The sequence below is a fragment of the Haliaeetus albicilla genome, chromosome 4 (assembly GCF_947461875.1).
Source record: "Haliaeetus albicilla chromosome 4, bHalAlb1.1, whole genome shotgun sequence".
NCBI classification, from domain to species: Eukaryota; Metazoa; Chordata; class Aves; order Accipitriformes; family Accipitridae; genus Haliaeetus; species Haliaeetus albicilla.
Window position 1 is genome coordinate 22441090 of NC_091486.1, and position 13729 is coordinate 22454818.

The window sequence follows — 13729 nt, forward strand, 5'->3', positions numbered from 1 at the left end:
TTTGAAAGTAAACACTTGGAACAATTCTAATACCATGAATGCAATATTTTCCAAGTCTTCCGGATGTCGCCACATAGTGCATCATTCTCTTCCGAGAATGAAGAACAGCAATCTACCAAAACAAAGGCAGTATTGCTACTGCACTGTCATGAAGATCTCTAATTAATACTGCAGTGTTGAGCTACAAAGCATCTTCAGCTAGTTCACCCCAACAGAATGTGCCTGCTAGAATTTGAGTCCATCATGGCCACACACTATAAGCAAAAAACTTACCTTTTTCTCATCCTGCTTCTCATGAAACAATGGAAGAGTTGGAGCAATAAAAATGCTATCGTATAATCAAATTTTCATCAGGTGGTTCTAATCTAATTCTAATGAAGTTCCTATTACTAGTCTGAAGTGGCTCAGGGGCTGGAAGCAAAAGACACTAACAGGAATAAATTATAAGTTTAAATTCAGTCCCTGTAATAAAATGCCTTTGAAGCAAAGAAGTGAGAAGGGAAAAGCAACTTTATAACTGAATTGTGATCCTTCTGAATCTGAGTATGTTTCTTCTCAGAAGTCTAAAGCAATAGCTCAAGCTTATGATCTTGTCCATCTTACTCCTACAGGACAGAAACCATGATCAATAAGTAAATACACAACATTTTTCTGGTCAGTTAAATTAACTATTTTTGTACCACTACCCTGAAGCAGGTATACTTGGCACATAGTTTACTTACATCTATAATAATTATTTGTTCCTATTAAGAAAACCCTCAGACATTCGACAAAGGTCTCGAAGGTCAAGATCAATAAGTTCACACTACTGAAAGAATGACTAGGAACACAGAAAAGCTTCCAATTTTCAGTCTGCTTCTAGACCTCATTTCTCTTTAACTGTGTTAGCATAGCCCAGCTTAAAAGCTATGTAACATAATAATTACATCAGCCTTATAGGACATCCTCATATTTCACCTATATTTTACTTCTGATAAGAATACCTCAGAGGCAGTTAGACATCCACAGGAATAATTAGGCTAATAAAATTATTCAGAAATTCTTAATCATAAAGACAAAGGATTAATGGAGACAGCTAATTTATCATACTGGGGTTTCACCAAACTGTTGAGTAAAGTTGCATACCTAGTCAAATACCTAGGGGCAAAGGACTGGAAGTATTAACTCCGCCAATGCCACAAACTTAATACTTCAGCTAACAAACAAAGAACAGTGTTCAAACTTTTCACTGAGCTTCTCTCAGGAGCAAGCAGCAAGACTGTCACAAACAGCAGCCCTGGAATATAGCACCTGGGAGTTGTTCAGAGGGACTCTTTAAAAACCCACCACCTTCATCAGCACTGTCAGCATCTTACCACTGCCATGGAAACTTTCTACAAAACAGTCACCAGTCAGCTGAAGTCTACCTAACTGCCAGGAAGCATGCACGCTTCTCCATGAAGATTAAGCTTCTTCCCCTTTACTGCCATCCCCCAGCTATCTCTCCTGGAAGGCAACCAACTCTCATAAAGTAACTCTGACTTGACAGCAGTTCCAGGAAAAATTAGGTTCCTCCTGCACTGTCAGGTACCACATGATTTCTTGTTTCTCCCTGTATCCTCTCCCTGTTTTTTCTCATTACTACTTTTTCTGTCCCAGGGCAGCGTTTGGGTTTTTTTTCCACATCTTTTTAGTCCAGCACTCCTAGTCCCCCAGGCACTTGTTAAATACCATGGCATGGTCTCCAGCCAGAAACACTGTGCAGGAGGAAGCAGGTGGTAGAAAGAAGAGCTGCACCACCGCCACACAACCCAGCAGCCAAACCCCACAAAAGAAGGCAAGAGACAACCATTCAACATGCACTGGTTGCTTCCATTATGGAGTTCATCGCACAACCACACAGAACCTAGTACAATGCATATAGAGGCTGATGTAAGGAGTGAAAAGAAAAGCTTTAAAGCAAATTCTTCTCTCAGGGATTTCATACCAGCATTGCTTCATTCTGCCACTGCCTGATGATAAGATTACACCCACCAGCTTCAACCATGCTACCCTTACACACACCCAAAGACCTTCAAACATAGCAAGAAACAGTGAAATCTAGCAGAGCTGTCAGGATTTCATCCCAGCAGCAAGGCTGTGCTGCAAAAGGCAGAAATAAATAAAAATCCACTCATTCAAAAACCTAATTATTTATTTACACAGGGTAAGCAGTATCAATTTCTGTCATGTGTGATTTTCTTTGGGGGGGGGTGGAAATCTCACTTTTAATTTTGAGCACAAGTAAATTTCTTAGTGACATATTTATCTTCCAAGTTCTGCAAATAGATTGCTCCTCTGCTGCTGCTGCTCAGCAGTATCCCAGTGACTTCAGCAAACCCAAGTTAACAAGAGTAACTAACTTAACTTCATTTTTAAGGTCCATTCTTTAAATGCCAGCCAAGAATTGCTATTATTATCGGATATAAAACCAGTTTCTACCTACTGGCGCCTTATAGTTCTGAATTATTTTGGAAGGGGCGAAGGGGGAAGAGAGAGAGAACCAAAAGGGTCACATAAAAAATGAAATATGGCCTATACACGTAGCCACTATATGAGCCACCCACTTCTCCTTTGCATGAAGAGCTCACTGTTTTTTACCCTCAAGCCAATCAGAACAGATGTTGTTTTGTTTCCATTTAACAAAGAGAAGCTCCATTTGACAAGCATATTCTGGAAAAGAACAACTGGTCTCTAACCTAAGGAAAAATGATTCTTCACTGAAAGAAAGAAAAAAAAAAAAAAAGTAAAACAGTTCTAATGTTTCAGAGCAACACATTACCCAACCTAAAATTGCTCTCCCAGGTCTGAACTTGGCCCCTGCTATCAAACTACAATGCTGGTTACAAGCGGTGATTCTACTTTGAAGATACAAAGCCTTGCTGTTGTAAGGCTTAGTGAGAATGAAAATCATGCAATCCCTTCAAATTCCCACACGCTCACCAGCAGAACTGCTCCTCTTCTAGCACTCAAGCAACTCCTGTGGAGCCAGGACTTTCCAGGTCTCAGAGCTTTTGGACCTTATCTGTAGGAAGAACTTGGATGGAGGGAGAGAGAAAGCATAGGCACAAGAAGGCCAAGCATAAAAGAGCTAGGCAGATTCCAAGAGCAGGAAAGCATAGCATACTTTCTGTAAATTACCCTTACATAGCACCAGCCAACTGTCTGATGTGTTGATTATGCTCCTTTACCCTTCCAGTTAACAAATTAACCTTAAAATAAGCTTTATTTGCTAGTTACTTGCAATTACAAGAAACCCAAAGCAAGTTATGCTTTTTTTTTTTTGGGGGGGGGGGGGGAAGCTATTTTCACACCATTCAGGTTCTTGTAAAATATAATTAATTTTCTTCCTGACAAGTCTGAATTCCAATTGCATGAGTTAAATTTTTTCAAAAAGTCACTAAATTATATAACAAAGTTTGATCACTGAATCACTTACAAAGCCCAACCTCTTTGAAGCAATGAAAACTACAGCCTTGTCTCCAGTCTGGTTATTTCTAATGCATAAAGTTCATTTTCATTCAAAAAAACCCAAGACAGAGCTCCCTTTCCCAACACTATTACTGTCATGTGGAGACAAGGCAAATAATTAACAACTACAAGCTCTGCACAGCCTCATTAGCAGCACAGCACTGTGAGTGTTCTACAAGGTATTTTTAAATTGCACCATGACCATCTTTACTCTGACAACTGAATTAAAAGCCACTCCTTATTAAAATACTAAATGGGGATTTAACAATTCTACAGTTTCTTCAAATGGTTATTAGCTGACAGAAAATCTTGACCAATTACTTCTCAAAACATAAAATTTTAATTTACAAAATAAACTCTTCCTGTCAAGCTACAGTTGTACTGAGTTATGATTAATGTTATGAAGGATATATTTAATAAGTGCATGTACAATATGGTTAGCTACTGTGGTAACTTTTAAGATTTATTGGTAAAGAATAGAATTTGCTCTGGAGCAGGATTAAGGCAGGTACATCTTTCTTTTTACACAAAGTTTTAGTATAAAGTTCTTCAGTAGTGTTAAGTATTACTTATGAAATTATGCAGCTTCTTATGCAAGAATTATAGGGGTTTTGGAAATAAATCTCTGCAAGAGCAAGTATCATAGTTTTCCACAGCTTTAGCTGCTATTGTGTGATATTTCACTGAGCACAGTCTGATCTAATTTGCAGCATATACATAAAAACTACTGCAAAAGAAAACCCTTCAACTATTTTTTTTTCCCACTCAAAAAACAATCCTGATTACACATAGGGGTAAGAAATTTTGGAAAGTGTGAATGAGACACAAGTGTCTAATTAACAGAACACAGAACTGTAATGTCACCTCTAACTATAGAGAGGCTTTCTAAAACAGCATACACCATGCTTACAAACTTGAACATCAGTTCCTGAGCATCAAAATCAGAGACCTCCCTACAAAGATGTCTGATAACAACAAATATAGGAGAGTCTATTCTCTGTCAGACAAAGAGCCATTAGCAATACACATGCAGCAGGGGAGGAAAGAAAAAAAGTAAATAACATACCATAGAAACACCAACAAAGACCCCAGAGCTATTAACGAAAGAGTGGCTCACAGGCCACTTACAATAAGAACTATAAAATCAGCAGAACAGTCTCGAATGATAACTTGTTCTACTCAAAACCCCAACACATTTGACTTGGCAACACTGCACCTTGTGAGGCAACAAACCACAAGATAATTTTGAGCTCAAAGTTAGAAAGGCAAAACTACATGAAAGCTTCAGTTCAACTAAGGTAACTTTTTTAATGAGTTGCAACCAATATAGATAATCCATCACATGGAAGTAACCCTTTATTTTCCAACTAATTATGGCTGGTTTCTAATCAAATTAATTTTCCATGTCAGTTGCAGCAGAAGAGATAAAAATATAATTTTATAATGAAAGCAAGCACCCAGCCTAATCACAAAATAATCCATGTCTTCTCCATAACAGAACCTTCCTTCCACAATTACCAGTGCAGGCTGACAAATGTTAAGTTACATCCAGCAGAAGAACATCAACATCCAACGTAGTTTTCCAAAAACAAGGCAAAGCCACTTGTTCACATCAATTTAAGAAAACTTTTTAAAAACAAGACAAAACCAAAAAAAACCAAAACAACACAAAAAAAAACCCCTGAGATTTAATGCTGCTTTGTCTCATCCATGTGATGTAAGGCTCATTACAATGTGAAAGGTACAAATACAATTTTACCACTATCCAATTTTCAGAATTTTACGTTGATTACCATTTAAACGTTTGTTCTGTGAAGATTTATATTGCTTCTGAAGAGGAAAAAACCTCACACGTGTAAGTGACAAATTCAGAGAAATCTGTTTCAGTTATTTTATTCAGAAAACTTGGTTATAAACCCAAACTGAATAAGAACATCTCTCTCAGTAATGCCTTTATTAGCTTTTTTTTAATCTGTTACACACAGCTTACAAAAAAACCCCAGCACATACATTAAAATCCACTGCACATTTTAACTTAATGCACTGAAATCACAGAAAGAGATCTCCCAGGTCTTTACTAAATTAAATCTGGCCCTCCCTTAATAGCAATTACAGTTCTTATCTCTGTAACTCCGTAACTCCTACCAGAAGGTTGCTTTGGATCTTCCTGTCCTAACAGTTAGGAATCCCCTTCTAACTTCGAAATGGGTTGGTGTAGGGACAGCTTGCATCAATCTGAATTAGTGTAAGAATTTCCTCTTCTCTTAACTCTCTACCCTATACATTTACAGATAGCAATCAGAATGGTTTCTTCCTGCTCCAGAAAAGATTTGTATATAGGCATTAATGGAAGACCCTCTTCCTTGCTTCAGACCTATCAGTCAGGTAGCCATGCAGCAAGTCAAATAGGGAACCTGATCCAACAGAAAACTGACCCAGCAGAAGAACCAGTTCTCTGTCAGATCAATGTGATCCTTTCAACAGCAGCCTGTTAAAGCAGATTAAATGTATCATGAAACTGCACATCAAGAGTTTACAGAGGACTGGCTAGCCATCTCAAAAATAAAGCAAACTTGGAATAACATCTCATAAGAAGCAGTGCTTAAAGCCAGCATTTTCTCTTTAACAGGCACTTGAACCTCCCAACCATCACGAAGGAAGCAATGGACAGAAAAGGAAAAAAAGCTGTATCATTTTTCCAGAGGTGAACGGCTCTGTTTCAGCAAGTGGTAACTACTCATGTTCACAATGCAATTAACCCTGGCATGGCCAATGCAAAGCGATATAAATTGCTGCTGAACCAAGTTCAGACTGTATCATTCTCTCCTCCCTCAGGTAGAAAAAAGATGCTTTAAGAGTCCCTCACTAGGTTCATTAAAACCAACAACATTCATCCAACATGTCCACGTTTGGTGAAATACATAGAATGTATAGAGGGTTTTGAGGGAGGAAGTGGGGTAGGGTGTGTTTGGTTGGGTTTTTTTACTAATTTTAATAGTATCAAGACTAAATTTAATCTCATAGTAGGTCTCCTATCAGTTAAGACACCAAATACAAGGTGTTAAAGAAAAAATACATATTTGACTAAGCACAAAGATTTTTAAGTGGTACAAAATAAATCTCAGTGAGTTTGAAAATCATATAAGCAACCTAAGCTTAGTGAAAGCTCAACTGAAGTCAGACAAGTTCAGTGTGTCCAAGAATCTGATTCAATATAACCTGACCTCAATTTCCTCACTAGGCACTCACTTCAGTTAAAGAAATAGTATCAACATTTAATAGCACCAGTAGGTACCTAGCAATAAAGTTTCTCTAAAGATAGTTATTTGCTATTCTGATTTAGCATCCACCTGTACAATGGATGTATGCTTATACATAAATATTTAGAAATACATTTTACATATCAAAAGATACAAGCTTGGGGGGCGGGGGGGGAAGTTTCCAAATTAAACTCTCACCCAGACATCCTACAGGTACTGCAAAAGAAAATAACTACTACTTAAATAACTCATATGACCCATGTCACACCCTAGACCAGGATTAATCCAACACTTTTGAGGCCTTTTTTACCTTAGAAGAGGAATTTACTCCTCAGCAAAGACATAGCTTATGCTAGTAGAATCACTTCCACTTGGCTAAATTTGATCCATTCCCCAGACCAAGTAAGACAAAGTCCTCTGGCCAGTAAACCCACACCCGTGGGGGACCTCCACTGGCAGCACTCGCTTGACATTGAGCACCAGTCTGGTCCACGCCAGCCACCTCCAGAGACCTGAACCCTCATCCCTCCTCAGCCCCTTTTCACAGCCTAGGAAGTGCAAACAGAAACGCAAAGGCACCACCTGGGTCAACAGCAAGCCATCCTATTTTAAGGAAGAAGTACTTTTCTCAGCTATTTTGTTTCTGTCTGTGGAAAATAAAAAGCTTAATGAAGAAGCTGAGTACACCCAACTTGCAACCCAGACCAATAACATGCAGTTCTGGTTGTCATCAGCCTGACGACAATTAGCAATTGGTGTGTAATGCTGAAGACAACCAACAGCACGAGCAGGCAAGACTTCTGGATTTTTTTTCATTTAAGTGGCCTCATTCATAAGCAATAGCAATCACAGTCTTAGAGCTGGCCTTTGCCATCTGCAGTATTTGCTGGAGGTTTAGAATGCTACATACAAATAAAAGCGAGTCTTCCCAAAGTAGTTCATTAGCAACAAGCAACACCTAGGTCAGGAGATGAAAAACTTTCCATCACACATACTGTTAACAACAGTCACCTTTTCACACAGCAAAATTCAAAATAATCCAATCCAAATATAGGGGATGGAGACCGAACACATCTGATCTGCATGAGCTGGACACATGAACAAAGCACTGAAGCACACTACCAGAAAGCGCCCTACCTACAGGGACTCGGGAAGGGAGGCGGCAGACGGGTTAAACCTCACACGGCAAACCGGGAGAAAAGCAGGTTGGCTGGGGTGAAACGAAGCTCTAATCCCCCCCGGCCTTATGTGCCACCGACGGACATGGGGAGCTGGGCCGAGGGGCACAAGGAGACGGGAGCAAGACTAAACAGTGAGGGAGAAGAGGAAAGGGTTTAAATATATATTTATATAAAAATAAAATTAAAAGGAAGTCACCGCGATAGTAGCAGATCTAGGGGTGAGATTTACCTCCCCCATGAAACCACCGGAAAAATGCAGAGTAATCTAAGCGGATGCATGCACACGTGTGCATCCACAGACACACACACACAAAGCACAGAGAGCGCATTTGCAGAGTTGTCGAGGTCCCAGCGCAGAGCGGCGGGTCAGGGCTGAGGCGGCAGCCACCGGGGCGGCGGCTGACGATGCACCCCGGGGCGGCGGCAGCGGCAGCACCCTCGGCCGGGCCGGGCCGGGCCGCACCGGGCGGGGCGCGGCGGGTTCTAGAAGGAGCCGCCGCCCCCCGGGGCCGCGCCGCCCGCCCGCTGCCGGGCGGATAAAGTTTGCAGCAGCCGGCGGCGGCGCCACTGCAGTGCCGGGCGCATCCGCCGCAGTGAGCGAGCCCCAGCCTGCGGGAGGATGAACGCCGGTAGGCCCGGGGCCGGCCGGCCGGCCGCCGCGGCATCCCGCCGTGGCATCCCCTGCCTCCGCCCCGCGGCGCCCCCCGCCGCCCTCCCGCTCCACTGACCGATAACCTCCTGCAGCTCGTAGGCGTCCCTGCAGATGGGCCAGCCGACGGCCGGGGCGGCGGGCGCCGGCTGCGGCTGCTGGACGTGGACCGGCGACTCGCCCTGCTCCGCCATGATGCTGCCGGAGCGCCCAGGCACCCGACGACCTTCTTCAAACTTCCCCTTCCAGCAACACCTTTCGGCCGCGCTGCCTCCCCGCGCAGCCGGCCGCCCGGCGGAGGGAGGGGGCAGGGCACCGAGGGGGAGGAGGCAGAGGCGGGCGCCGCCGCCGCCGGCCCCGGCCGCTCGCCCCGCGCGGCTGAGGGGAGAGGGGGAGCGGCGGTTGGGCCCGGCGGCCCCCGGCCGGCGTCGGCCGCCCCCTCACGCGCCTCCGCCCGAGGGAGAAGCGCGGGCTCTCCGGCGGAGGCGCCCCGCGGGAGGCGGGGGGGGCGGCCCCGCTAGCGCCGGGGGCTCGCCGCCTCCCCCCAGCGCCTCGCAACGCGCCTGCCGGCTGGCCGCGGCTCCGGCCATCTTCCTTCCCCGCTCACCCCGCGGCGGGGTCCCGCGGAGGGCGGCGGGGCTGAGCGCGTGCAGGCCGCGGCCCTGCCGGCAGACCCCCGGCGCCCCTCCGGACCCCGCCAGCGCTGTGCGTGGGGGCCGGGGCTTGAAGGAAGCCGCGTGGCGCGGCGGGGATGCTGGAAAGCACCTGTTAGGCCGGCAGCGTAAGCACACGGGCATCCCCGGAGCACGGCTCTCGAGCCTACAGCGGTTAGTGCCGAGAGCGCTGCTGCTGCTGCAAGGTTGCTTGTATTTTAGTTTGAGAATGTGGGGGGGGGGGGGGAAACAAAAAAACCCAAAACACTCGTTTTCACCAGCGATGAGGGCTGTAGGCCTGCAAAGCGCTTAAGTTGCCACTTGACATGAGTGGCCCTTTCCAGGGAGGGTAGCGAAGCCACGCCACGTCACCTCAGTGTGGACGCTGCCTCCGCTCGTGCCACCAAGGCGGCCAGCGCGCAGCTGAGAAACGTTCCCCTTGGCTAACCAGAACCAAGTGATTTGAACAAGTACTCAAGACAAGAATCATTGTCAAACTTCTCTACTGCTTCCCGCTATACAAGATGAGATTAAAAAAATCTGTGGTTAGAGGAAACTCTGCTGTTAATATTAGTACAGTAATTTTATCTTCTTTCCACCCTCCTAGTAGTGTCGGTGTTTGTGTAATATCAGCGGGATTTTACTTACTGTGAGATAATTCAGAAGACAGCTGTTTGTGCAGTCTGCAATCTCGCTCCTACTTTGAATGCTTTGTATTTTGAGATGTATGGCGGTCTGGAAGAGTGATAATAAAAGATTTCCATAGATTTTAAAATCTTACTTCCTACTACAGCAGGAATTTAAGGTAATTAGAACTAATAATGAAAATACATGTGCAGGAAATCTTTCAAAGTCAAAAGCAGAACTGAATCTCATAAATTGTTAGGAAGTATAAGGAAGTGTGATTTAAAGTTATGAAAAGATACACATAACACAACCTGTTAGATACTTTATTCAGTCCTAGTTCAGTTCAGGATAACTCTCTTTTTATTCAGTGAAGAATTTCAGTCGATAGAAAGTTATTCCAAAAAGGAAAGCAAGTTAATTCTGTTTTCCTGTGTTGCTGAAAAAGCTGAAGGAAGAATAAACTCACTACTGCTTCACATTTCATGAGAAAGTATATTGACAGCTTGCAAATATGGAATCATTTGTGCGCTGAACTTCCATTTTCTCACAAGCAACAGTTGAGCTCAGTATGGAGGCTCCTAGTAATAGAAAAAAAATGTTGCGCTTTTTTTGTGCTAAACTAATGATTCCTCTCAGTCTCATTTTTAAAAGCTGGGTGATTAAAATATTTTCATATACACACATGAGAAATTATCTGCCGCAAAACTACAGGTCAGCAAGACTTGGAAGAGGAAGTATTAAATTGTCATTCAATATTAAGCTTAACGCCAAGACTAGACAAACTTGTTGTTAGTAGAGAAGACTTTCCTGCCAGCAATAGCATGAAAAAAAATTGAGTAAGACAGCAACAGCACAGGCCAAATCAATCAGCACAGAAAAATGGGTTACTCACTATTGATGGAAAACAGCCAACTTCTCCATCTATACTCGGTTGTTGCGGGTGGTGGCAAGGGGGTAGAGGGTGGTTAGTTCCCCAGCCATGAATTTCTACGATGCTCCTGCCATATCACTATCTAAACTGCTGGTTTGCATCTGATACCATCGTAGTAATTTTTGTCCTGGTTATTGTCCCAATTTTTCCCACTAATCCTACCACTTTGGGAATTTCTAGAGCGCACTTGCACTCTGCAATATGTTGAAATGAGCAGCTTTTACAGGAAGAACTTTCCAGGACAGCGTTTTTATAAACAGTGGGACCGGTGGGAAATGTTCCGTGCATTCAGGGTACAACTCAAGAAAAATGTCACCGCGTCCGAGTCGGGTAAGAGAAAAGGAAGCAACAGCAAGACCTTGCAGCGTTGGTCCGTGCCGGTGGGCCAAGCTGCCTTTGGAAAGCAGGTCCTCTGCTGGAGACGTAGAGAAGAGCCCTGCAGTACCAAAGGCTCTGCTGCTCAAAGCATTGCGGGCAGCAAGTAGTTCTTCCACAAGACTTTTCAGATGCTGAAAAGAACAGCAATCTGCAGATTTTGGAGATTCCAGAGAAAGAGCTAGGGCTCGCTTAAAATCACACTATTCTCCGATAGAAGACAGTTCAGAACGGTCCTGTCTGAACCTGGTTTGGCCTTGCCTAGTGCTTGAAGACATACGACTCCAAGAAATTGTCTGCATTACTGAGTCCAGTCACCAAATGATTGATTCCAAAGTGAACAAAGGCTTTACGTAGCCAGGCTACAATCAAAACTGGCAATACTTAAAACTCTGTAGGCTACCGTGGGCGAAGAGTTAAGCCAATGCTCAGATCTTTTGATAGTCCCCAGCAGTACCCTCCGCAGATCGAAGGAAAAAAAAAAAAAGTTTAGCACAAAGTAACCCAGACTTCATTTCTAGGTTTGAAGGATTTAGACAAGAATAACGCTGTTGCTTACAATAACATCTCGGACCAATTAATTAGCTTTAAACATGCCTATATAAAGTCAAAGACAAGCATGAGCAGTGGGGTTCTTAAGCAATGGTACATACACTAGTAGCATGCACAAGGATAGCATCCACCCAGTCCTTCTATTCTGAGTAGAAAGGCAGCAGATGCAACCTAAACAGCCATATAACCTAGCATAGACTAAACCAGAGTGAGAAAGAACTATTCTCTCTACTGTCACTTATACCTCAGAGAAGCAAGTGAAGTAAAACCATCCTCTCTCCCCAAAAATGGCCTATTATTGCCATCACATGGTGTAGCACAGCTCTCCACAATTATGTATGTAAAGTTTGAAAGCCTGTAATTTGGTAGCAGTGAGGGATGGCTGTGCTTTAAATGACATCATGAGATATGAAGGCTGGCACAACAGCAGCTGGTGCTGATGAGAGTGGACTAAATGCTTTCAACCTCCCATTCTCTTCTAGTGAATGTATAGATAAATAGGTAATATGCCCATTATTGTCACTAGAATGCTTGCTTTCATCAGCGCTTGCAGCTTAGGTTAGTTTCTGCTCACACAGGAGACATGAGAATCTTCTTGGCAATTCACATTACAAAAAGCATCGTTCTTAATACACTGGAAAACCTTTGATTCAGAAGTCACGGTCAGCTGTGTTCTTACTAAGTCTCACTGAAGTTAATGTCTATCAGAGCATAGTGACCTTACAAAATAAACCACTTTTTTTTTTTTTTCCCCTAGGTTGAAGGCCTTGATGCCTTTCTCTCTTTTCTTCCCCCCCCCCCTTCTTGTAAACTTTTGCAAACTGTTCCATTCAGAAAATTTACTCCTTAAACTCAGGTAGGAAGATTTTGTGTTCTGGATATTAATGCTTGTTGAACCAGTAACCATTAAACTAGAGTTTATTATTATATAGTCCAATGCGCCTTTTAATTATTTCCTTTTATGCCATACCCCAAGCTGTTACTGGTCCTTGCAATAGAAACTTCCATTGCCTTTCTGGTAAGTAGAGCCAGTGCCACAATACGTGCCACTGTGATTAGTGACTCTTTCTATTAGAAACAGAATGAAGTACTGTTCTCTTTCACGTAAGCACCAAACCTTTTTCTAAAGTATTTTCTTATTTGACCATTCTATTTTTAAGGCCACAGATATCGGAAATGCTCACATCTTTGTCTCAACCACTCTGAATGTGAGGGGCCTTGACAGGCATTTTGAAGACGTCACTCGAAAGAATAATGGAGCCTATGTGAACTTCTCTGCAGAGGTGGAGAGCAGACGCAGCCTCAGTCTCGATAGAGCTCGTTCTTCAACGTCACAGCTAGCATTGCATGGTAGGAACCACTGTTAAGGTACTGTATTGGGTTTGTGGTGGCAAGGTTTTGGTAGCGGGGATGTTACAGGGGTGGCTTCTGTGAGAAGCTGCTAGAAGCTTCCCCTATATTCAACAGAGCCAATACCAGCCGGCTCTAAGACGGACCTGCTGCTGGCCAAGGCTGAGCCAATCAGTGATAGTGGTAGCGCCTCTGGGATAACTTATCTAAGAAGGAAAAAAAGTTGCAGGGCACACAGAAACGGCAGCTGGAAAGAGGAGTGAGAACATGTAAGAGAAACAACCCTGCACACACCAAGGTCAGTGAAGAAGGAGGGGGCGGAGGTGCTCCAGGCGCCGGAGCAGAGATTGCCCGGCAGCCTGTGATGAAGACCATGGTGAGGCAGGCTGTCCCCCTGCGGCCCATGGAGGTCCATGGTGGAGCAGGTATCCAGCTGCAGCCCATGGAGGACCCCACACCGGAGCAGGTGGGTGCCCAAAGGAGGCTGTGACCCCGTGGGAAGCCCACGCCAGAGCAGGCTCCTGGCAGGACCTGTAGATCTGTGGAGAGAGGAGCCCACAGAGCAGGTTTTCTGGCAGGACTTGTGACCCTGTGGGGGACCCACGCTGGAGCAGTGTGCTCCTGAAGGACTGCACACCGTGGAAAGGACCCACACTGGAGCA

At 44.1% G+C, this 13729-nt stretch overlaps 1 protein-coding gene across 2 annotated transcripts in view; it reads right to left on the reverse strand.

Annotated features, from left to right (window-relative positions):
• The window catches only part of STK39 (serine/threonine kinase 39), a 109122-nt gene extending 99975 nt beyond the window's left edge, over nucleotides 1-9147 (reverse strand). The window contains exon 1 of one of the 2 annotated variants that reach the window (XM_069781309.1): nucleotides 8659-9147. In XM_069781309.1, coding sequence (XP_069637410.1) covers nucleotides 8659-8773 — 115 coding nt within the window. In that variant the 5' untranslated portion in view covers nucleotides 8774-9147. Of the gene's footprint in view, nucleotides 1-8159; nucleotides 8637-8658 lie in introns of those variants that run through there. The other variant, XM_069781308.1, reaches the window with a different exon arrangement.
• Between the last annotated feature and the right edge of the window lie 4582 nt (nucleotides 9148-13729).